General features: G+C 37.4%; 1 protein-coding gene across 1 annotated transcript in view; it reads left to right on the top strand.

Annotated features, from left to right (window-relative positions):
- Positions 1-26,304, top strand: part of EPB41L4A (erythrocyte membrane protein band 4.1 like 4A) — a 209,250-nt gene that overhangs the window by 69,808 nt on the left and 113,138 nt on the right. The window contains exon 2 of the mRNA XM_015590363.2: positions 8,017-8,121. Coding sequence (XP_015445849.1) covers positions 8,017-8,121 — 105 coding nt within the window. The remainder of the gene's footprint in view (positions 1-8,016; positions 8,122-26,304) is intronic.

Genomic DNA, 26,304 nt, shown 5'->3' with positions numbered 1-26,304 from the left:
AAAAAAAAAAAAAAATTAACGTGATTTACAACTTCCTAGAGAATTTGGCATCTGTTATGTTAAAAATGTTAAGTAAAAACATAGTGAATTTTAAAGGTATAACTTTTAAAGGAATTTTTTGAAGGGTTCGTTTCTTCTTTGTGAAGGAGTAGACTCTAACAGAGTTTGTCTTGAATGTAATAGTTATTCTGTGTGCAACTGGTAAAAACCTGCCTTTCTGGTTTGTAGTGTCCTGTTAATCGGCAAAGGTGTTATTATTCATTTGAAGAATTCTTTGTTCTGGTTGAAAGTCTCACTGATGGTATTTTTTAATAAACTTGTTCTACTTGAGAGTCTTTCTCTAAGATTATGTGCCTCTGTCCTTTCCAGAATGTTGCTAGTATGTTAGTAATACAAGTAATCTATTTCTGTTTGCTGAGATTTAAGTGATGTAATTCGCAATCCAGAAATATGTCATAGGCATTTATTTACTCTCATTCGAAAAGTAAATTAATCTACTGTAACATTTAAATGAAGTTTTTCTGAATGGAGTTATAAAAGGTCAGTTGCTTCCTTTATTTTCTTCTGAACTGTTTGATATCCAATCTCTTTTATTTTCCTGATGATGAAAAACCACATTCCTGTCAGATTATTTTATTATATAAAGAAAATTGTACATCTCATATAAGATTTATATATAAAAATTCAATTTTAGGCCCCTTTGTGGTATCTTTTAAATTTCAAATATAAGCTACTTATTCCTTCATAGTCTGAGTCTGTTGGAATTAAAGAACATTGAAACAGATGTATTTTTTTTATTTAAAGGTAAACTAAATAGCTTTGAATCAGTTAAATACTGAAATCAGGATAACTGAATCCATCCATCCTTCTCTTTGCTTTCTTAGGTCTGATTCGTAGGTAAAGAAAAATAGAAATATTCACTAAGAAGCAGGAAGAGAAGTCTAATTCATAGGCCACCATGTTTCTAGTACTGCTTCTCTTCTTCGTTTGTTGGCCCTTAACATTAATTCAGTGAACTTCTGGGGAGTTCTTACTGTGTGTAATTGGCCTGCATGGAAAAGAAGTGATGTATAATGCCCAGTATCTGCTTTCAAAATGTCTAAATATTAGTAAAGTTAAGAGAATTAGATGGCTTTAATAAAGGCAGACTAGTATAAATCTCAGAGACAGGCAAAAATGACACATTGTAGGTTCAGTGGAGGCAGAGGCCATAATGAAGTTGAGGGGGTAAGGGCAGGCTTTAAGGAGAAGGTGGCATTAGAACTGGGTCTTAAAGTATAAGTGGAGTTTTGATGATGACAGGGAAGATATTCCAGATAAAGAGAACAGTATAGGTAAGCCAAGGCCTGGGAGACCTCATGAATTCCTGTCCTGATATTTGTGTTGTTGCTCAACTTGCAGGTCTCATTAGTGGAGGTCCATTGTATGTCAAAGACAAATTTTGATTGTATTCTTTCTAAAGAACAAAATAAACAAAACAGAAACAAACTCATAGATACAGAGAACATTTTGATGGTTGCCAGCTGGGGCAGGGTTTGGGAGATAGGTGAAAACGGGGAAGGGATTCAGAAGTACAAATTGGTAGTTTGAAAATAGTCATACTTTACTATGTAAAGGGGATGTAAAGTATAGCATAGGGAATATAGTCAATAATATTGTAATAGCTATATATAGTGTCAGATGGATACTAGATTTATTGGGGTGATCATTTTATAAGGTATATAAATATCTAATCATTACATTGTACACCTGAAACTAATATAATATTGTATGTCAAGTATAATTGAAAAATTAAAATAATTATTTTAAAAAATCTTTGAGCATGTAGCCAAGTGCTGTGGTCACAGTTAGCTCTTATTTTGTACGTCTTAGACATTTCTCATTTCAGCAGAGGTTTCTTCTGGAGACTGTCAGGAAGAACTGGAATACAATCACATTCATGTCTTTCCTTTGCCAAGTACTGAAAGAAGTAAAGTTAAGAGACAAGTTTTCCTTAAACTTCAAATGAAAGTAATCATCTGACTTAAAAACGAGGCTTGTGTCTCAGTGTATAAGGAACTGGGAAGGTATGTAGCCTCCACACTAGTATTTAAGGGCCTCTAATAGTTAGGTCTGCCTGTTCAAAGAGCTCCAGAAGAATTCAGATTAAAGGGTCTTAGAGTAACTTATTTGGGAGGAATGAGAAGTGTGAATTATTTATATGTAAACGTGGTCAACAAGTTGACAGGTCTACACCATAGTCCTATCTTGTCTCTATTCTATGCATTTTCCTTACTTAACATCTCTTAGTGCGTGAACCAAATCCATGAAAGAACTACCTCCATGAACCAAAAAAGGTAATGACTAATTTCTTCTTGGCGTACTTCTTCTTTTTAAAAATATTTTTACATAATTAAATGTGGCATGGTAACTAGTCACATGTACAAAAAACTTCTGATGAAAACAAAGTTTTCTAGAAGTTTCTTCGAAGTTTTAGTCATTCCATTGCCCTGGGACTTCTTTAGCATTCTGATGGGTCAATCAACTGCTTCCCCCATAGAGGTTCTTTGTATTACATTCTAGGTGTGTATTGCTCTCCTCTGGCATTTTTATTAGCGTACTTTTTCCATCTTCTAGAAATTAATCATTTGCTGGCATGTAATAGGTACTTAGTAAGTATTTGAATGAATGATGTCATTTTTTCTTTTATAATATCCTGATGGTACTTATTTGTCCTTTTCTAATAATAAATCCTGGAACTGGCCTGTTCCTTGCTCAGTGTACTTCTAGTTTGTTTTTTGGCTCTTATGTTAGTTCTCTGTCAGTTCTTTCATTTCTTTATTCAGGATGATTTCTTCCAAACTTGAAGACTTTCAACCTGAACTACAAAATATAGCCCACAGGCAGTCTCTAGGAAGAAGCCACATGAAAAATGAAATTATCTCTAAGTTTAAAAGCAGAAGGCATAATAACGGAATACAAATTGGGGGAAGGGTAATTGGAAGGATTAGAGCAGGACTGGCAGAAATGCGAGCTGGTGATGTGTACCCCCCAGCTAATTTACTGCTGGCAATCGTGCTTTGAGTCTTGTCATATTACAGTATGACAGATGAGAATTAAGAGGTTTTCATGTACATGTTTGCTTGAAGTAGTGACAGAAATATAGTATTTCTGAGGTTCACTTGGCTCTGCTCCAGGTGCATGTGTAGACACACCCATAATGTACAGAAAGCTATAGAAGGAATCATGAGACATTATGTTTTCTCTTAGGTCAGCTCTGGGGGCATTGCATAACATTGCATGCTTTCGTTGCGGTTTCTCTACAGGATAACAAATATGCTGAAGGATGATATTTGTAAAGAATTTTCAGCACCAGATTTATATAAATGCAAAACTGTCAAGGAGGATCGACGGACTACGTTCTGGTATTTTTGGAATGAGTTTTGGAAAACAGTGATTCCTTCTGTGTGTGAAAATTTTTTGCAATTTCTATATACTTTCCAAACTACTAAGCTGGTTTTCCAATCTTGCTTTTGTGTATATTCTTCATGAGTAGAGTAGTATCTCTTTTCTGTACTTTGTAAATAAATTATATGTATGAAAAAGCTAACATTTCTTGTGAAAGTAGAAGCACAAAATATTTTTCATGAAGACAGCCTTCATATCTCTCTCTATATATATACACACACATACACATATGTATATGTGTATTATGTATGTACGTATTTAAATCTGCCCCCATTTCAGTGCTGTAATTTTAAGAACAATTCATTCTTCTTTTGTTCAGGAAGCACTTCCATACCTGCTTGGGATAGGAGGATTAGGTTGGAGTTGGGTGGCTCTATCAGCTTTAGTTACTCAGTCTGTTCCTGTCTGTGCCTAACCAGAAAGGACCCAGAGGAGAGATAGGATCAAGATGGAACACTAGCCTCGTATGCCAGCCTTCCAGAAATATTTCGAAGTAACAGGAAAGATATGTGTGCATTTTCCACAGCTGTCTGGAAAATAAGAAAGGCTGATCTCAGCTGGCCAGAAACTATAAAAAAAAATTCCTGAGGCTACAGGCAAATGTGAAAGAATCGAAAGTGAAAACCATACTCCAAAACTGTGGGGTAGAACTATGGAAGGAAGTAGTGATGGATTAAGGATAGCTCTAAACTTAGTGGCTGTTGACATATTGGGATAAGATAAGACCCAAGCAACAATCCTGGTGATGTCTATAGAACTTGCAAGACACCTAATATCTTTCCAGTAAATTCTTTTCATAGTTACTTAGCAAGAGTCATCTATTATTGTTTGCAACCAGGAACTCTGCTCGATGCACTCACATTCCTACAATAAACTATTTGCATTCATGATGGTATATTTAGTATACAGTTGGATACTAAATTTCCTGTACTCTTACTCAGGAGTTTTACTTGGGACCCTGGTTCTTAGACCCAAACATACGTATTCATTGACATCACAGGGCAAGGGAAAGGAGGCTGGTGGATTGCCTGGTTGTTCATTTAGTACTTCAAGAATGCAGGGAAACCTGGCTTAGAAATTGGTCACTATTACTCCTTGTTACAATTGATTCCAAAACTGGATGACTGAATTCTTAGCTCTTCCTTCATCTTTGCATCACTTATTCAGAAAGCAAAAGTCCTTGGCTGAAACCAGGTCATGTCTCATGGCCCAGCTGCCAGGTGTCAGGGTATATGGTTCCTGCTTCCACCAAGACTAACACAATGGGGGATCCTCTCCAAATAGAGAGGAGGGCTTGATAAACACCCAGAACAAAAGAATTAAAATGGGAAATTCTGTATTAAAAATATTTGACATCGGAAACTTTTAATATCATAAATTAAACAACGAAAATCATGTAATCATTTTATATTCCCATAAAGAAGTTGATAAAATTATCACCCATTCTTGGTTAAAAATCAAAATAGAACAAAACAAAGCAAAGACCCCAAAGCAAGAATAAAAGGACCTTCTGTTTGATAAAGGTATACACAAAGGGCTATATAGCAGCCATTATGCTTAGTGATGAAATTTTAGAAGCAATTCCATTAAACTCAGGAAGAAGAGAAGGGCGAATGTGTTCACAGCTCTCAGTCATCCTTTTATTGAGACCCCAGCTAGTGCAGTAAAAACAAAAACAAAAACAAAAACAGAAACAAATATAGAGGAGGCATTTTGAAAAGGAAGAACTAGAACACTTCTTTGTAGAAAATGTGATTATATGATCAGACTCCGTAGACATTCTTTTTACTAATGTGAGTTTAGCAAGATGGCTGGGAAGTGTAAAAACTCAGTTGCTTTTCAATACATTAGCAATAGCCATTCAGAAAGTGTAATATATCAATAAAACTATAAAATAGCTAAGAATAAGCATGAATTAGTTTGCTATTGCTGAATAACAGATTACCACAAATCGGTGGCTTAAATATACCCCCCATTTATTATCTCATTATTCTGTAGGTTAGAAGTCTAGGATAGTGTGGTTGGGTTATCTCTTCTTTAGTCTCACAAGGCTGAAGTTAAGGTGTTGGGGTGTGGGATTCTTATCTGGAAGGCTCTGGGGAAGAATCTGCTTCCAGACTCTTTCAGATTGTTAACAAAACCTTATTTTTGTGGTTGTAGAACTGAGGTTCTCATTTTCTTACTGGCTGTCAGCTGGGGCCTACTCTTAGCTCCATAAGGCTGTTTTTATTGCTTCCCAGGTGGCCCCTCCATCTTTCAAGTTGCAAGGACCTGTGCAGTTGTTCTCATGCTTTCAATATATTTTACTTCCCCTCTGCCCTTCCCTTTTGATGGAGAAAGTGCTTTGCTTGTAAAGGCCCAAATAATTAGATCAGATCATACTTCAGTAATGTGTGTGTGTGTGTGTGTGTGTGTGTGTGTGTGTGTATTTTAAGGGCAGTTGTGACATACAATCACAGGAGTGATATTTCATCATATTCACCGGTTCTAGGGATTAGAGCAGGATATATTTTGGGGGTGGGGAGCATTTTGTAAATTCATCCCTAATAGAATTTTATAAGACCTACATGAAAAAAGGCATAAAAATTCCTTGATGAATATAAAAGAAAACCACGTAAGTTTCCCTTTATAAATATCATGTCACCCCGCCCCCCACCAAAGTCTGTCAATTAAATTTGATTCCAGTCAGATTCCATACAGAATGGTTTATTAAATTGGCAAGCTGGTTTTAACTTCCTCTAAAAGAGAAAGATGTGTAAGAGTTGGCATTTTTGAAAAAGAGTGATGGATAGCAACAAATTAAACTAGACTCATTAAAATCTTCGAAGATTGGCCCAAGAATTATCCGTGGGGTTGAATGAGGGTTCATTTAGTAGATGATAAAGTTGTTTTGAATCTAGAGGGAAATGATGGCTTTTCTGTTCAATGGTGGTGCAGTTGTCTATTTGGAAACAAAGTTAGGCTCTTATCTCAAGCACAAAAATAATTTCCAGATAGCGTGAAGAGCTAAATATACAAAGTAAAATTGTATTAGAAGTACTTCATAGAATTTGCTTTTAAACTTGGGGTTAGAGAATGTGTCACTCAAATGCCAGGAAATGCTATTGATTACTGAGCACATGATAGAGCAATTACCCGCTCCTCCTGTTTTGTTCAGTCAGATTGGGAAAATTTTGCTCAGTCCAAATGTTGGTAGGGAAATGTGCTCTCATTGAATGAATTGTAATGGTCTTCTGGGCAGTGCCCATTGTAATTTTAAGTATGCATATCTTTTGAATTAGTAATGTACTTTCAAATTTTTTACCCTAACTGAAGACATAGGTACATGAGCGCAACGAGGCATTTACTGGAAGTGGCATTGTTATTATATCAACAACCTACAGATCCATCATAAAAGGGCTTTTTGATTATAAATCTAATGAATTTTGGAAAAGGAACTAATTAAGTTTAACCAAGATAAGTTAGAGGAAAACGAAATACCTGTGGAATTTGAAATAAGAATTATTTTTTCGCACTGTGTGTTTTTACCCCCTCTTATTACCCATTTTATTATACATTTAATCAAAACATTTCCTTTACGTTACAAATTTGTTTTCTAAAAGCGGGTCAATGCTGAGTACTCACTTTACAGGAGGAGTAAACATGTAATGGGAATTCTCTGAGGGAAAATGCTGTTGGACAAAGCCCTACTTCAATGTGCGAATTCTTGGGGATTTCTTTTACTATCCGGTTGTATCTGCCAATGATGGGGCAAAAGAAAGGAAACGTGTGTATCTGTACACATGCCATCAAAATGGATTATTTTCAAAATTTATGTGGTATGTGGAATAGTGCTTGCTGATTAAATGTTTATCTCCCGAGTGAATAATTGGTACTTAATATATTCTATGATAAGAATCTTAATTTAAAGAATCTGTGTATGTAGTGAGAGGGGGAGAAGAGATTAGATTTTTAGATAGGTGTCAGCATTTACAGAGCAGCCAAGGAAAATGTTTTCTTTATGTCTTTGCTTATGTGAAAGAGATAAAGCAAAATATATTCCACTAGGCCATTTGAGAACATTACCTTTGACATCTTTAATCTATGGGTTTATTACTTAAAGATTGAAAATAAAACTTTGGCTATTATTTTAATTTTATGTATCTTCTGTATTGTGAGAGTAACACTATAGATGAAAATTGCTTCTTAAAGTAAAAGAATTGTGAGATTTTAATCAAAGTAAGTGGTTTTTTGATGAATTTATTAGATTCTCTTTATATAAAAGATCGTCTTAATGAAGAATTTGTCCTGAAGATAATTTACAATCCCATAAGAAAAAAAAAAAGTTTATATTAATTTAAAACTCACTACAATTTTAAGATTGTTTTCCAAAGCAATTTCTTTAATAATACACTTTACTTACAACCCTTTTTTTCTTTGTAACTGAGGCAAAACTTATCGAGGGAACTATGGGCTAATAAAATTGCTCCCATTGTTAGTGAAGCTAATTAAAGATGAGAACTGTGACTGTGTACCCCTGAGGAAGACAAAACACCTTGTTAAAAAAAGAACTGTGAATTGTTTTTGCAGAAGTCAACGAAAGGTTCTGTTGTTCTTGACCACGTATTCCGTCACATAAACCTTGTGGAGATAGATTATTTTGGGCTGCGTTACTGTGACAGAAGCCATCAGACAGTGAGTACAATGACTTTGTATTAAATTTTTCTGGTTATAAATTTTACTCTATCTCTGGCTTTAGGTGGTTAGTTTCCTTGTAATGAAAATAACTTTGAAAACCTTAAGCATGTTTTCCCTTGCCGATTCCTTTGTATTTTTTTCCCTCCAGCCAAAAGTCTGTAGAGTTGCAGGATTCACAAATCATATGTTCGTACTCCTCTTTGCAGATGGCTTACTTGGTTTTCGTTTTTTGCAACCGTGTCATAGAGAGTATGTTCCATTTGTGTTAAGTGGACTAAATAAACTATTTAATGTGTTGGGGGGCAAGTAGATAGATAGTCTCTTGAAGTGCTGGTTATTATCTTTAAGAAAGCGAATGGTTAAAAAGAGGAAATACATATACTGTAAAAAGATGCCTATCTACGTTTTCGAAGTTAGATGAGCGATTATAAAGTAAAATAAATAGAAGTTCTCGTTAATTAGCTTGATGAAATAAAAGTAATAAAGGTAACCAAGCTTTTGGTATCTGATAGCAGTTGACCAGGGTTTAACGCAGAAAGTATTCCTGACCGTTCAGATGGTTAGAGAGTTACGAAGATACTCACCACATTGGTTAATATTGATTCATGTGGTTATGAGTCTGAAAAACCTGTTTCATGGATGATGAACAGAGGAAAGACTTTGAAGGTCATGATCTTGAGGTACAAAAGGATTTTTATTAATGACTTGTTTTAGTCTAAGAAAGATCTTAACCTCAGATAGATAGTCTTATGCAAAATGCTTATGCTTGCTTTAAAAATACCCTGTTTGACTTACCTTTTATTTTTCATGCTGCTTACCTCCTGTTAAAATAAAGTTTCCTCTTCTTCATTAGTGCTCTCAGCCTCCACTGGGGTCACCTGGGGTCTATTCAGTGAGGGACATGATTGGCTGAGTGGTGTTTCTCAGCCCAGGTCCCAGGAATATGCCAGGAAGAGATGAGGCAGACTAATGGAATGTTATTGATGGTTATAAGTTGTGCTTTTTCTTGAGCTAGCTTCATAACCTGTTCTGTTTCATAAGAGGATTTGCAAAGTAGGAATAAAAAATTGGGTGTGTTGTTTAGCTTTTCACAGAAACAAATAGCTTTTTAAAGGCAAACAGTCATTAATGGACACTTCAAAGAAAGGGAATGGGCATATTCAGAAGTTCACTGAATTCTATCCCATACAAGTCCTAAATCAATACAGCAAAACTGTAAATCTATACGGAAAGATTAGATTGAAGGCTGTAGAAGATATCTCACATTACATTTATATTTTTGAAACATTTTTCCTAGCAGGAAAAAAATATACAATTCTCTGATCTTATCTAGTATGCCAGACCTATCCTGGAATAATTAACTGTCTCGCTAAAATTATATAGACCTCATCTGCTGTTTTTGTTTTCTTTTGTTTTGTTTTTTACTTTCCAAAGAAAAAATATGGAATGCTAGAGAATTTCAAACAATGACTTATAATATTGCAAAAGAATTAGCAGTTAATATTGACAGTTTATTCAAAGTTTTCTAGGGCTTATATTAAGACCAAAAAAATTTTTTCCTACCTTTCATTTTTAAGGGTTGACATTTGTGGTAGTGTTTGTAATACAGGTGTTTTAGGAGAAAATAAATTACACAATTAGAAAGAGAAAGCTCTTAAGTCATGTTTTTTAATAAGTTGTGTAAATCATATGAAAAAATGATTTTTTACCTCCCAGATTTATTCCTAGTGAGCTCAGATAAAATAGAGGTGTTTTGTAAACATTGCCTAGTCTTTGCATGCTTAAATATCCGATGATCTTATGTTCTTTTCAATTGTGAGAAGCTGTGTGGATAGGTCATGAAAATGTGCCTTTCCTCTGTGTAACTCTTTCATCAAAGCATACTGTTCTAGAGGGCTGATAGCGTGTATCTGGGTAGGAACAGGTGGTTCCATTCCTGGCTATCTTCTCTTGAGTACCAAGACAGAACTTGGGATCTCCCTCCGGAAAAGCTAAAGCAGGCTTTTCACTCCAGAAAAGCAACACCCAAGGCACAGCTTTAAGTTTTTAAGGAAGTCATTGACAAACCCAAATTCACGTTTCCCTCTTCCCTCTCTGAATTCATAGGAGCAGCCCTGCATACCCCGTAGTTACTTAACATAAATATCGCATAGTTACTTAAAGGAAATAAGAATTTAAAGGACAACCCTATGTTAGAATGGCACAGGACATGGTGAAAAATAGAGTAATGACTTTCAAGAATGCACCTACATTACTGTCCATTAGATTGGATTTTCTGTATTGCTTTGCTCTTTTTATGCACCCCAAAGTTTATTTTTAATGGGCAATTCCTGTTTAACAATCTATAGTAAAATTAAGATATACATAGAGAAAACTTTGTGTCCCTAAGAAGGGCTACTTAGGTCACCTTTCAAGGCAAATAAAAGAGAAAGTGGGAGAAGGAGGTTTAGAGATAAAAGGGAAGCATTAAAAGTGACAAGGAAAGGAGAGATTGCTCACATAGATAAAAAGCCCTAGGCTCTCCTTCCCTTGGAAACAGATTGTGCCTTGGGGCTATGCCCCAGACCCTGATAGGGAGTTGGAAGGTGTGGGGATAGGACTGGATAACCTGTGGTACTGCTGTTTAGCCAGTTATGGTCAAAGTAGAAGCATGCTGTATATAAGCAAGTGAGCTGGACCAGCAGTGGATGAGAGGTCAGGGAGGGCTTTATGCCCCGCTCTGAGATTTAGCGCACGTTGCATAAGAAGATAGGCAGCTACTGTAGAGAACCCGAGAGCAGCATACTGATGAACATGTCCCTAGGACAGATGGACCTCACATGGCAGGGAACTTGTCTGTCCTGGAGGATCTAGACAGTTCATCATCATCATCCACCACCATCACTGTCATCAATGCCCCAGGAACTATTGAACATTTTCTATATGTTGTCATTACATGCTCAGAACACCTGTACAAGTTCAGTTTTATTATTCTGCTACTAGAGATGAAGAAACAGAAGCTAGAAAGGTTAGGCAGCTTCCCCAAAGCTAGTATTAGGACCAGAATTTAAACTCAAGTCTTAATGTCTCCAAGACCTTTCAACCGCTGTAATATCCTGACTAGAATGCATGTAAAATGAAAAGGTTTTGCATACTTAGGATACTAAGGAATTCTCTTTTTCTATGCAATTTGCATATTAATGTTTGTTGAGTGGAGTTAAATGGCATTTTACAATAAGTGAACTTCTCAGATCGGCCTTGTGGCAAGAGAGTTTGTTTAGGCCTTTGTGTATGCATTCATGGGTTGTTCATCGGTTACTTAATGAATACCTAATATGTGCTGGCCGTGTGCTAGAGCCTTCTCTGTTTTTCACATAGTCTCAGGGATTCTGGGGAAAGGGAATTTCCTGCCTGGAATATTAAGTGGAAAAATACAAATTTTATTAAACTATGTGTGCTGTGAAACCAAGTCCTGGGAAGTTCATGTAACAAATGCATTGACTCTGGTAAAGCAAACTTTTCTTTAAGGAGTATAGCTGACTTGATTTGGAACACTCTGGGCACCATAATTTCTTCGCTTCACTTCTCAGGTAAGGTCTGGAAAAGAATCTCTTGGAAATAAAAACAGTCCATGAAGACATATTTACTGAGACTGAATCAACACAGTGCCACATGTGTTAATCCAGGTTTACTTTTATAAAGCAATCTCTTAAACATGCACCAAGAAGTTCACATCCTTGCAGTTCCTTTTCCTAAAGACAAACGTGAAAGCATTTAGCCTGGGCGTGGAGCCTACTTTCTGTTCTGCTCTGGCCTCTGTCATCAGGTTCTTTCTTGATCCAGCTGGTCCAAGCAGGGGATGTAGCTCATCTATGTGGGGGCCTTGGTTTGACTTACAGAAGATTTCCAGCCTAGATTTAAGATGGATGTGAGGCAGTCTATCATAGGGATTATAAGAACACACGTGGGATTTAAAGAGATCTAGATTTATCTGATGGTCTTGCCACTTATTTTTAACTTTTAATTTTATTAAAATATTAATAATATTTAAAATTCTCTTAAAATACTGACCATTAACTCTAGAACAGCAGCACTTCCAGAAGCCTCATTCTCCTCAAGGTACATGGCCCAGCAGCTCAGCTTAGTGTGTCTTAACTTTGGATGGGTACCGGCTATCTCTGTGTTTTGTGTCCTAATCCCTAGCACTTGTGAATATATCATTTTACAAGGCAAAAAGGGACTTTGCAGATATGATTAAGGATTTTATAATGGGGAGAGTGTCCTGGATTTTCCAGTAAGACCAATATAATTCCAAGTGTCCTTATACATGAAAGATGGACTCAGGAGAGTCAGGGAGATGTGACAATAAAAGCAGAGGTCAAAGTCATGTGTTTACTTTAAGAAGATTTTGATCCAAGGAATGCAGGCAGCCTCTAGAAGCTGGAAAAGGCAAAGAAAGAGATTCTTCAGGGATCTTCCAAAAGAACCACAGTCCTGCCCACACCTTGATTTTAGCCCCAGAGTCTTAGTGTGGGCTGCTTAACAAATTACCGTAGACTGGGTGGCTTAAACAAGAAATATTTACTTCTCATAGTTCTGGGGCTGGAAGTCTGAGATTAGGGTTCCAGCATGGTTGGGTTCTGGTTAGAGTCCTCTTCCAGGTTGCGGACAGCTGACTTCTCCTTGTAACTTCACAAGGTTGAAGAGAGCGCTTAGCTGGCTAGCAGTCTGCCCTTTTCTTATGGGTACTAATCCTGTTCATGAGGGCTGGGCTTTCCTGACCTAATTATCTCCTAAAGGTCCTACCTGCAAATACCATCACATCAGGATTAGAGTTTCAACACTTGAACTTTGTGGGGTGGGGGGGTGGGGGGGATCACAAATATTCATTCTCTTGTACCCAGTGGGAACATTTGGGACTTCTGGCCTTTGGAATTGTAAGAATTTCTGTTATTACTGTAGTAAAAATAAACTATACACATGGTTACAGTGGGAAACATTTTATCTTGCTTGCTCAGTGGAAATATGAGGGCTTTCTTGTCTGGGTTCATCACATTAGGCAGAAATCTGAAATACTGTTACTTTCCCTGAGAAATAATGGCATATATCTTTCCTCAGATACTCAGGATTTCTGTGATCAGGGCTGCATGTACATCCCCAAATGAGCAGTATTAGTTGCCGCTTCAAAATTATTTAGGCTCCTTATTACGAGAGAGAGAAATGGTGAGGTCTGTTAATGATAGATGGAGAACTGAATTTATAATGCAGACTTCTTCACTTTTAAGAATTGGGTAAATCTGAAATTAGTCTGAGGCTGGAAGGAACATGAGCCACCTTTCTGGGTGTTCAGAAGCTATTACAAATGGAGTGTGATGTATGGGAACAGATAACAGCCTTTGGAGTCATGAGGTAGATCTGAGTCCTGTATCTGCTCCTCATGAACAGCCAAGTCACTTAATTTTTCTGAATCTTGAGACTAATAATGCCCACCCCCTTCCCCAACTCCCAGGATTGTTGTAGGACCACATGAAAGCTTTTTGTAGTTAAAGGTGTTAAATATTTAGAAGGCCTTTCCTGTTGAATCTAGGATGGAGGAAAATATTGCTGGTGATATATATTTTTTAAAAAGTGGAGTAGAGACATGAAAGAAACAGTCCGGAGGAAAGAAGAGAGAAAATCAAATAAGCTCTGGATCCTTAAATACCTTTGGAGAATTTCGAAAACGAGTTTTGTTGATATTGCAAGCAGTAATAAGGATAAATGTGATATCCTAGTACTACTTCTGGTTTTAAAATTAGTAGTTATAACCATGTCTTGTTTTAATGTTAGCACTTGAGGCTCCTTTACAAATTACTCCTTCAGAGGCAGAAGTTCTATATAATTAGGGCTTTTCTCAGAATACAAAACTCAACCTGGCTTTGAGAAACAGGCTGCCTGGTCTGCTGCCCTATGACTTCTGAAGTCAGAGGAGGGGACACGTAGCATTCAGACACAGCCAGCATATAAATAACCTCTTTCTCTAATGAGCTGCTCTTTTCTTCACCAAGACTGAAAAAAAATAATATAAGCGAAGCCACTTTAAAGTGGAGTTGACTGGGAGCTGCCATCCCAGGGGAACTGCTTTGCTCGTCTTCCTCCTCAGCCCTTTGGAATATTAAAATTGAGGGAAATAACCTTTGGACTCTGTCTAAAGCAGTTGTATCCTAAACAATTGTTTGCAAAGATAACAAGAAACCAGGTATCATGACTAACGGACTGAGAATTGAAAACATTCTTTAGAGTTAACATCACTATGGTAGCTTATCTGCACTTATGGAAAGGCCTTCCTTCATTGATGTGATTGTTACCCTTCTCATTCTTATGACTGACTATCCTTTGCCTTCACCTCCTAATCAGAACACTATTTGGATTTCCACCTGAATCAGTGCTTCCAGAATAGCTATTCTTGGATCTCAAATAAATGCTTGTTACAGCCTCTCACTTTGGCCTTTTAGTTTTAGGTTAACAAGACAGTAAAAGCAATCCTAACGTGCCTTCCCAACTTCTTGACCCTCCACACAGGGTTGGTGGCTTCTTACCTATCCTCTCCTCTCCTCTCAGTGGAAGAGCCCCAGTGCCTCTGACCTGGAGCTTATCGCCTCTCACCTCTGCATTTCTAACCCCCATCTCTCTCCTGTGAGGATTTGGACATGTTTAAGTCTCTCCTACTTAAATCTACTCTTGCCCCACTCCCACGCCCTCCTCTGTCTACTGCCATGGACCCTGTGTCACACCTAAACGCCAGAGCCTCATCTGAATTCATTACCTCCACTTCTGAAATCCCATTAACTTCTCATAGTTTGGGTTTGATACCTATCATGCCACTGAAACTGTCCTCAGGGTCTCTAGTTGCTGAATCCAAGCACACTTTCAGCTCTTGCCTTTCTTGACCTTTCTGTTGAGTGACCCTAATGACTCACTCCTTGAAGTCTTCTCATTTTGCTCTCATGACAACACATTCTCCTTGTTTTCCTCTTTTCAAGTTTTCTTCTGGTTATTTCTATTCAGTCTTCTTTATGACCACTTCTCTGCCTATTTCATAAAATGTTGATATTCACCAGGATTTTGTCCTTGATTCTCTTATGCTCGAACAGGCTCACACATTTAATACTGTCTCTTCTGGCACTATTTGTCTCTGAAATAATTTTCCTTAAAATATATAAGCTAAACTATGTATATGTATCCTCCTTCTGCCCAAATGCTTCGAGTGTTGTTGAGCAAAAATGTTCCTCATCTGTTGAGCACAAGCAGGCAGGCTCTGCCATGGTAATGGTGTTCTTTGCATCCTGATTTATTGTGTTTTGCAGTGTGAATGAGATTTTACTTTCTGTAATTTTATGTTCTGGCAAACACAATGACTGATGAGATGTGTGTAAATAATAACGTGAGTCCTCTTGCAAAGAGGTCATGTAGGATTATTACAAATCGAAACTGACTATTCAAGGTGTCTTTGAGCAACTAGGGGTGGATGGGGAGACAGAGGGCAAAGAACAAGAAGCAGAAAGCTTTTCTGTCTGGATTCATAAAGTCTAGTACATGAGAGAGCTATATGACAATAGATGAAACTCCTGGCTTCTGTGCCTCAGTTTCCCCATTTATAAGTTGGGATAGTAATAGTACCAAACTTCAAAGATAGTAGTTGAGGGTTAAAGGAGCCTACATAAAACACCCAGACTGGCGCTTTCAACTGTGTGGTCAGTGCAGTTGTACGTGTGAGCTGTCGTTCTGTACCTGGAGGTCCCTCAGGTCCCTCAAGTGCAGTGTATTCAAACTGAAGGTGTCATCTCCCCCTCCAGACTTTCTCTTTTTCTTATGTTCTTGAAAGCAATGATTTTCCAGAATTAAAAAACAAACAAACAAACTATGTACTCGTGTATAATTTTATATTGACAATAAAAATTATATTATAAGCTTTAAATAGATGCAAATTTTGGTTTATCATAAATATTGACATTGTAAAATCTGTCATGTTACTCTTAAATCTATCCAATGATTCTGTATATCATAGAAATTTGTACTTATCGACCTTTAAAAAAATATATAAACAAGCTTTTTGTTTAGTTAAAATATTTTTCTTTTATCTCCTTGAACTTGTATTTATGTCCCATTTTCTTTATAAACTTTTATTATATTTTATTAAATATATTTATCCATAACAATATCATACATATAAATATAAATTTTAGTTTATTTCCTGAGTCCTTAAGACCCTGCTTGTTATTGGGCCTTAGAATAGTTATTACCATGGTTATTAGTATCCAATTAATTAAAGCAGCAAAATATTATGACTTTTAATAATTATTAAACATAAAAAGTAAACAGTTATTGGAAATGCATCTCTTAAGGAAATGAATAGGTTTTTTCTTCTAGTCCAAGTACCCTTGGATGATTATAAGATATTCTTGGAGGGAGATAGAGTCTCAGCAACAATTTTATTCCTATTTTTTTTTTTTATAGATGTAAGCCCTAGTAACCCATTTTACTTAAATAAGTAGATAGAAAAGGAAGGAGTTTTGATAAAGAAGGATCACTCAATTCCTTGAACTCCTTCTGAGTTGTATGCCAAAAAATCAGGGATCTGTCATCTAAAATTATTTTTCGTAATCAGGTACCTCAAATGCAATGTAGTTATCATCTTCCTCTCTAACTCGACTCTTTTTCTTTATTTTATTTTATCAAGGTGCAATTGACATATAACATTATGTTACTTTCAGGTGTACCACATGATTTTATATTTGTATACACTGCAAAATAATCACATAAATCTAGTTTCCATTCATCACCATATATAGTTACAAATTTCTTTTTGATAATGAGACCTTTTAAGGTTTACTCTCTTAGCAACTTTCAAATATGCAGTACAGTACTAATTATAGTCACCATGACTTATTCATTTTATAACTTTCGACTTCCGTTACCTCTTTTTATGTTCCTGAGAGAAGTGATTTCTCAGACCACTCACTAGGTCCTCCCTCAGTTTAATTGAAAGCAATGAATTCAAGACCACTTGACTCACAAATGATTTATTAATCATTATAGTAATTCAGTTTCACAATTTCTGAGAAATATATTTAAAAATGCTTTACCAAGATTTATCAAAGGAGTATTATACTTTTTCTCTTCTACTTAGGGTCACATGATTTAATCCAATTTAGTTGGAAAGGATTAGGAAAATTAAAAATTGTTAACTTTAACATACATTTGCCAATACAAGATTTTCGATTAAATGCTTATTTCTAATTATGTACTTTATATTTTCATCAGAATCTTGGAGCTGCAGATTTAGTTCATTCATTTAATGGAAAGTGTCCAATGTATAACTCTTTGCCAAAGCCAGTCATCAAACCAGTCAGCCAAACCAACTTGCTTTTCTGTCATTTTCCAATTTAAATAAAAATGTTAACATATGTTCTGCGATAAGTATTTTACTTTGGAATTTTATTTCTGAGATGAATAGACAGATAAGGCGTAGTGTTTTGTCACTTAGATGAAATAGGCTTATCAGGGCTTTGATTTGTTTTATTCTTATGGGACTCTTCCTTGTGAGCTATGTATATTTCAGTTTTAGTTGGAAGATGGAAGTTACGAGATAAATGAAAATTGTCACTGCTGCCCTATTGTATAATATATCTGAATTCAAAACAACCTAAGTATGGGTCAAAATACCATTCTATCGCCTCATCTAGTTCTAACCAGAAATATGTTTAAGGTAGGGAGAGACATAATTTATGGTGTCTTTATTAAAGGCAATGTTGCTAACCACTAGTATTTTAAAATATTCATGTGTTTCTACTCCTGGGATTTTTCACATCCTGAGACAATGTACTTGAAATGGGTGAGATATGCCTTTCTACTTTAAATTGGGAAAGGGGGATTGCAAAAGGGGAGCTTAGTGGAAAGGAGAACTTGTGTCTTAATCTCATAGCTATTCTTAAGTAGATCAGTTTTAGGAAAGACTGTGCATGGAAGTCGAGGATTTGAGAATTAATCCCCTTAAAACTTTCTATTGCCCCTGTACCATTCAGAAAGTTCTCACATATATATCCCTGAGGTGCCTGGCACATCTGTTTGAATATCTTAGCAAATGCCACCACCGTCCCAGTTGTTCAAACTAGAGTGGCTGTGTAATTCACCATCCAACCCAGAATACTTTTGAGAGTGAAAAGGGCCACCGTTAATAATTGAGCTGGGACAGCAGTTGTAAACAGGACTTAGGGTCAGTCACCTATTAACCTTTCTAGAATTAGTCTCTATCTCTGAATTCTAGTTTCAGTGCCAGCATATTGGCTTGGATTTCTGTAATAGCTTTCCGACTGGTGTTCCTGTCTTTCCTCTTGTTCTCTCCAGTGTTCTCCCCATTGCAGTAGTAGTTTTTTTTTCAGAAAGGAACATTAATGATGTCTCCTCTGTGGCTTAAAATTTTTTAATGGATCCCTAATGGAAAATCTCAATTCCTTAACATGGACTACAAGGTACTTCAAGATATGTGGCCCTTGGTTGCTCCTGAGCTTCTTCTCTCACAAGGAGCTCTTCTCTTCAGTCCTCCTACTCACGCTCCACTCACCCCCATGCTCCAGGTACATTACAGCCACACCTAACTACCTGCACGCCTGACTTGTAGCACAGTGCCTCGGAGTTATGTGTGTGCTGCTTTCCTGCCTGGACATCCTCTCGTTCTTTTCCCTGCCTCATATTTACCTGGTTAAATCCTGCTCTTCCTAACTATCTAGTTGAGCTGTCTCTGATGTCTCCTTCTTCCTGAAGGTTTCTCTCATGGTCCCCCTCCCCCCGCCCACCTTAGGCCTACTCCCATCACATATTAACAAATACTACATTGTATTTGCCCATTAAGTAATATTCCCCACTTGATTGGAGACAACTTGAGGGGAGAGATTGTGTCCTTTTCATCACTCTATTACCACCTTCTGTCACTGCCAGCTAAGTGATCTGTAATATTAGTGAAGGAAAGAATGCTCACCTAGAGAATGTGGGCAGGCCAGGTGGAGGTGAGACTGTGGCAAGAGCACTTCCCTTCCTCTACTTTCCATGTCTGTCTGCTTCTTTCTTTCCCTGATGTTCTTTGAATTTATTGCCTTGTTTCTCTTATGAAAGGCCTCTCCTGTTCATTTTAACCCAATTTCACCTATGTTAAAAAAAAAGAAAAGAAAAAGAAAGAAAAGAAGCTTTACTGAGATGCGAGAAAATTAGGTTGAAAATATGTAGGGTTGTAAGGAATTACCAAAATATGATATTCTTAGCGTGTCGCCAGCTACTGGGTGCCGTTTTGAATTCTTCTCTAGTGATGGTTGTAGTGTGTGGTAGCAGAAGGTATATGAGGATTTGAGTTCAAGTAATGGCACCAGGAACTTTTAGGTTGTGGATCCCATGATTAAAAAAAAAATTGCTTATCATAAACTATTTTAAATAAAACAGTAGGTTTTTTATTTTGCTATAGTCAATCAGTTTCTGTTAAGAAAGGAAGAGATAATGTTTTTCTGGAACCATTTTCTGCTTAAAGTGAGTCTGATCTCTTCTGAGCAGTCATGCGATGCATCATGAGAATTCAGCAGCTGACATGCTTGAAAGAACCCTGGGAAGTGCTGACAGGGGAGTCTGCCCAGCCGCCACCCACAGAGCCGCTTGGTGTGTTGCATGCTTTCTGCACTGGAGCACCTGGGGAGCAGAGCATGCTTTAATTGTTCTTCGGTTTCTTTGTTCTACGTGTTGATTTTGACATAGATTCAAAAATGCTTTTGAAGGGCCTAGATTTGTCTAGAGTCAGTTCCGGGTCTCATCTTAAACTTAATCTTCTTACTTTTTTTCCTCTCCTCCTTTTCCCCTCTCAGATGGTTGATCACAGTAATGTCTTCCATGGGTCATGTTTCGTAAAATATTTTATCCCATGACTTTTATATATTTGTTGTTTTTCATGTTTAGGGAGGTGAAGGGCTGAGTTCTGTCTCGCATGGAAAGTTCTTTCTTCATTAATGGCACTCGATGCCTCTTATCACCAAAAATAAATTAAAAGGAGGAACTGTTGAAAATGATTAAAGCACAAATACTACAAAACAAAACCATCAGGAGTGGTAGAAACCTCACCATATATACATATCACATGTATTTGTATATATGGTAAAGTATGCATGTATGTTGTGTTCTTCTTGTCAATAAAATAGGTTTTCTGTGACCAGTTTCTGTGACCCACACCTTCTTAGTTGTGTAAATGTGTGACAAGAATATTGCTGATTCCCTTACTATGGTCATTTTATTATACTATTCTTCTTCCTGGTTAAATAAGATATAAAGGATGGAATTTTAGGCAGTCGATTGAATGGCTAAAGAAAGCAGTGGTTTTAGAGTTAATGATTCTAGACATTTTCTTGATTAGGAAACTAGTCTTTTCTTTTTAATCTAGAGGTTCGATACAAACCTCTGAGAAGCTGACCTTGAGTTAACCTTATTTGAATTGTAAGAGGATTTTCTCCATGAATATAATAAGAGATTTGATTGGGATGTGCCAGTAGCCTACTGATGAAATATATTTTATGTATTATTTACTATATTATTGTGTCTTGAATTATATAAAATTTCAAATACGTTGCATGCACTACAAGCTAAGGTGACTAGTTTGTCTATGTTTTGTGTGACCTGTTCCAGTAAGAGAGCTGCTTCAGGAATTATTCAAAGTTGAGCAGGAGATTTTTTGGGGGTCAGAAGGTGAGAGTTACTCACTTTAGCTTCTGGACTGTGAAATTTGAAAGCTGTTCTATGAATTAACAAAAGTAGGCACTTTAAAAACTGATGATATATGGGAGCTTAATTTTATCTTGCTGCATATTCTTCAGATTCTTTGAGTATCATTCTTTAAATTTAACCCCTTGAGTATAGTTCCTCTTGATCTGAAGAACTGTGAATTAAGAGGGTAAGAAATATATCCACCCCCCCCTACCCCCCACCATTCAGCATAGAGTGATGAGACATATATAGGATTGGGTAACTGGTATGGAAACCTCCATTTAGAACAGGGAGAAAATGGAAGGCACATAGCAGTCATTACTCCATAATAGATCTGAAGTCTAGAGAGGCACATGTAGCCATTTCTTTGATTAGAGCTTGGTCTTACTGCCTAGAAGTTATTCACTGTGATGACTGGCTCTGCTCTCTGGGCTTTTGATTCTGTTCTCTGAGTGTTTCTTCCCTTTCTATAAAAAGCAGTGTGTATTTGCTGCTGAGTATTCTCAGCCTGCTGTTTGTCTGATGAAAATGCTGTTCCACAATCCTCTTGTTAGTGTGTGGTGTCTCTGTCTCCTTCAGCCCAAGCTGATATATTTTTTAAAATGCTGTGGATTTCTTATAAATCAACTTATAATCAACTCTGTTAGACAAAGGCAGTGGCCACAAATTGCTTTGAAATATGCTCTGCTATACTGTTGATGTAAGAACATCCAAACCTATAAAGAATTTTTATAAGATTTATTTTTTGACCCAAACTTAATGACAGTTGCCAGGGAGCAGGATCTCAAATGCTCCTGAGAATTTATTTTGCAGTTTCTTTTATGCATTTGAAATTAAGGATGGAACTTAAAGAAGATTACAGGAGGGTGGGAGGAAGCAAGATGGGGATTGGATCATGGGTAGTCAGCAAGTTTAGGTGCTCCCCTGAGGGTGGTTATGCCTCTGAGGGGTCTGAAAAAGGATTATTTTGCCATTTTAAAGATGTGTTCACTAGATGCACAGAAACTATGGGACAGGCCTTGCATAAGGAAAAGATAAGCCTTTTAGTAAAGAAGTTCTTTGCCCAGGGTGCGACTACCCACCAGACTTGCCCAGTTAGGAATTTTATGATCAGATCATCCTGTGAGGTTACTTTCCATAGAACCCCTTTTCATTCACAGTACCTTAGATTCCTTGTACAGCTGTTGGGGAACAATGCCCTTAGGATTATTAGAAGACCTTTTGTTAGTTTGAAAGGGTCTGAGGCATCCTATTAGATCTTTTTTGAAGACTTAATAATGAGTTTTACAGTTATATTCCTGTTTTCCTGAGGACTCTGAATTCAGTCTCTGCCCAGAAGTAATTTCTTAATTGTGGCACCATTTGCCTCCTGATAAGTCTAGGGATGAGAAACCTCTATTTTAAACTCAGTAAGTCCTGGCTATTTTATATTTAACAGTTCTTTTTTTTTTTTTTTAAGCTTATCTCTCTCCCCTTGCATTTCATTATAAGCAGCAAGAGAAGCCAATCTGTACTTTCAACAGTCTGCCTGCAAATCTCTTTATCTGGATCATCCAGTTCATTAGGTACATCTTTTATTTTGCGTGTTGCCACAGGCAACAGCACTGCTAAACTCTCTGCCTCTAGATAGTAAAGTCCCCTTCTTCCTCTTTCCAATAGCTTTCTCTTTGCTTTTCTGTAGGCCCTCAGCAGTGGCCTCCTTAAGGGCCCTGAGACTTCCACTAACACTTTCAAGGCCTTTCCTGCTGTCTCATCCCAAAAACACATAGTGTAGAGTGAAGGGAGTGGGGGGCCAGATTATGTAATGCCTTATAGACCATCATAGGGACTTTTGATTTTACTTTAAGAAGGGAGACCACTGGAAGATGTTGAACAGAAGAGTAAACTGATCTGACCTATGTTTGTAACGAAGTTCTCTAACTGCCAAGGTAGAAGCAGGGATACCATTAAAGGAGTTCTTTAAGAAATCCAGGTGAATGGTGATAGCTTCTTGGATGAGGGAGGGGTGAGACTTCTTCAGATTCTGTTTATATTTCTAACATAGAGCCAACAGGATTTGCAGGTGGATAGAAGAGATAGAGGATAAAGAGATTTTGTTCAGAGCCAATGGAAAGGTGTTGTCTATTTACTGAGATGGGGAAGACTGCAGGAGAACAGGTAATTTTAAAGGGAGAGTAGAATAATTTCCCTTATGAACATGTACAGTTTGAGATTTTTAATAGGCATTTAAACGGAGATGTCAAGTAGGCAGCCTGATTCAGGGACGGTTCTGGTCTGGTTATGCATTTGGGAGCTGTCAGTGTATAGATGGCATTTAAAGCCATGAGCCTTGATGTAAGGCTCACCAAGGGCCATCTAGCCTTTCTTGGTTAGGGAGATACTGAGCAGCCAGCAAAGGAGATTGTGAAGCTGTGGCCAGTGAGGTGGGAGGGGAAGCCAGAGGGAGTGGTGTCCTAGAAACCAGGCGACAAATTCATTTCAAGAATGTAGGTGAAGACGCTGCATCTGTAATTTGATTTAACAACAATGGAGGTCATTGCAGTGGGTACTGGACTGTGTTCTAAATGGGTTCGAGATTTATTTTAAAATGCAGAGGTGAAATGGGCAGATACAGTGTTGAATAGGTGTTTTTGTTTGTTTTAATATGGTAAAAATAAAGCTTAGTATTCTAGGAATGATTCTGTAGAAAGAAGAATTTTGGTGCTGGAAAGAGAGTAGGAAGTTGCAGGAACCGTGTTTCTGAAAATGTGAGAAGGGATGGGCTTAAGTGAAGCATGGACGATTCAACCATAAAAGTGGAGAAGATGGGACATTAGCACGGGTACATACAGGTTGGTAGATTTGGTGAGAAGGATGCGTGTTCTCTTCTGATTGCTTCAGTTTTCTCAGAGAAATAAGCAAGATTATCAGCTGAGAATGAGAAACGGGGAGGAGAAAGTGTGAAGGAGTTACCCAGGCAAGTGAAAGAATAAAATGTGGTAAGATTCTGGGTTCCCTCAGGTTATTGATAATGAATTTCAGGTGAGCCTATCTACGGTCTTGCAGGTTGAGTCTCCAATTAGTCAGCCTCTCAGGTGCTGGCTTGGAGAAAATAGAGTTGGTGGGGTTTTTTCCTAGTGCGTATTATAAAGATTGTGCAAGATAATTGAGGAAGACTGCCAGTGAATGAGTAAAGAGTAGAAAGGGAAGTGAGGACTTGGGTAGGAGGGAACATGAAAAGATAGTAGGATCACTGAATCGTGCTTCTTAGTGGAATCAGAATATCAGAAGAGAGTGAGTTGAGAAAAGAGGAGTTGGTAGTTGTGTGTAAAAATCTTGAAATTGAAGTTATGCCTTCCTATTCAGACAATACTCTAGAGAACGGCTTGGCCTGAGATTAACATGCACCGGTGTTCGGTTCCTTGGATCCACCGTTCTGCTCTTTTGAGCAAGTAGTTTAAACACCCAGTGTCTCAGTTTCCTCATGTGTAAAATGGTAATTATAGTAGTTACTACTTCATTAGAGTTATTAAGAGAAATGAGTATATACGTGTAAAGTCTTCAGTAGTACCTGCCATGCGGTAAGCTTTTAATAAATGTTAGCTATTACTATTGTTATCTCTGTAACTCATAGAATTACAGGGTCCATGGGTGAGAATTGGGGCCAGTGACACTTCATGAGGAGCCAGACGATGCCACGATGATTCATTAGAATCCACTTTTGTTGAAAAAATGGGGCCCAATTACAATTCCTCCCCTTCACTGCAGATCGCCCGATGACAGGTCCTTGTTTTAGTCCTTGCTACGCGTTAGCTAGGTTGTGGTGCCTGAGCTAACTGTACCTGAGGAGCAAACTAAAACCATGTTCTGCTGATGTTGCTTAGAGGACCTGAGATCTGTCTATAGGGGCACTGGGAAAAGCACAAATAGCTATCACCACACTCATGGATTTCTTGGAACATATGTGCAAATTATGTCAAGTCCTAGAACTCCCTGAGAGTAAACGGTAGTATCCTTTTTTGAGATCTTTGTGGCTCCATTGTTCCTTATAGATGGCCAACTCTCTTTATACTCCCTTAGATCAAGAAGTTGTTTTTGTTTTGCTGACAAAAACTGTGTATGTTTTTAAAGCCTTGTTTAAAAAATCTATAGGAAACATTATTAAATATCATTGTAGCGTTCTTACATTCTTCAAGGGAGAATCAGCATTATACCCACTATGAAATAAGATGCAGTGAAGTTTTATCTAAAACATTTTAGGACTTATTCTACTATTAGAACTCTAGGAAACTTTAAAAGAACAGTTGTCAAATGAAAGGTTGGACCTTGAATTTTGAAGGTTAGGATATTGATTTACTGGATAGTGTTAGAGTTTTAAAATCTAATTCTGAGACTGTTACCTAGGAAATTGATGAAATTCAGACATCATCATCCAAGGTGAATAAAAGATGCTCAGGGCGTTTAGCCAAGACTGCCAGAGTAAGAAGGAACTTATGCCCACCTGTTATTCTCCCTAGGTTGCATAAATGCTGTTATTAAGATCGATGAGACTGAAGAGGGTAAGGCCATCTAACTACTGGCCTCTTATCCCTTGGCAAAGGGTCAGAGAGACAAGGAGGGCTGTCATCCTGACTCTTCAGTGATTGGTTGTTGGGGTTGCAGTCTGTTAACGTTCTCCTTTGTAAGGAAGCCCATCTCCTTTGTAAGGAAGTCCACCGTAGAAATCAGGATGAGAGGTCAGGGTCTACTTCTGTTAATTATTATCTTATCTTCCTACGAAACAGGACTGGATTCAGCTTGTAAGGATATACAAGCTACAGGATATAACTTTGAAATTGAAAGGGTGGAGGTGGGGAAAGAGGAAGAGTAAGTAAGTGAAAGATTTTCCTAGAGAATGAACAGCTTGAATATTGAGAGAGAATGAGAAAGATAAGGCTGTCTGTCCTTGCGACTGTCTGGGTAGGCAAGACAGCTTCACAGCAAAGTGCAGTTCAGAAAAGCCCAGTGCCACAGTTAACTGTGGTGAGCTCTCTGCCCCTCCTAGTCTCCCTGCCCAGGGAAGATGGAAAAACTAAATGGACCACTTCTCTTTCTGGAAGTCTTCTGTGAACATGGATTTCTTAGCTGAGTGTTTGTTAGCTATTGGGTGGCATTGATTTCAATATAGTACTCATCTGTAAAGGACCTGGAGTATTCCATGTTGTCACTTAAAAACAGACCCACTTACTTTAAGAACAGTTGAGCTGGTATGTACCATTTTTTAAAAACTTTAAGGCTCTGTTCTACATTTCTGTATTTTGGGGAAGCTTTTTATTCATGTGCACACTGCTCAAAGTTTTTCTCTTCAGTGATGCCTTCTTACAGTCATCCTGCAGAGCTAATTTTCTTTGTACCTAATTTTATTATCTAATACTCACTCATCTTATACATATTGTCGTCTCACGTATA

The sequence above is a fragment of the Pteropus alecto genome, unplaced genomic scaffold (genome assembly GCF_000325575.1).
Source record: "Pteropus alecto unplaced genomic scaffold, ASM32557v1 scaffold20, whole genome shotgun sequence".
Classification (NCBI taxonomy): domain Eukaryota; kingdom Metazoa; phylum Chordata; class Mammalia; order Chiroptera; family Pteropodidae; genus Pteropus; species Pteropus alecto.
The sequence above is the reverse complement of the archived record's forward strand: the minus strand, read 5'-3'. Positions and strand labels throughout refer to the sequence as shown.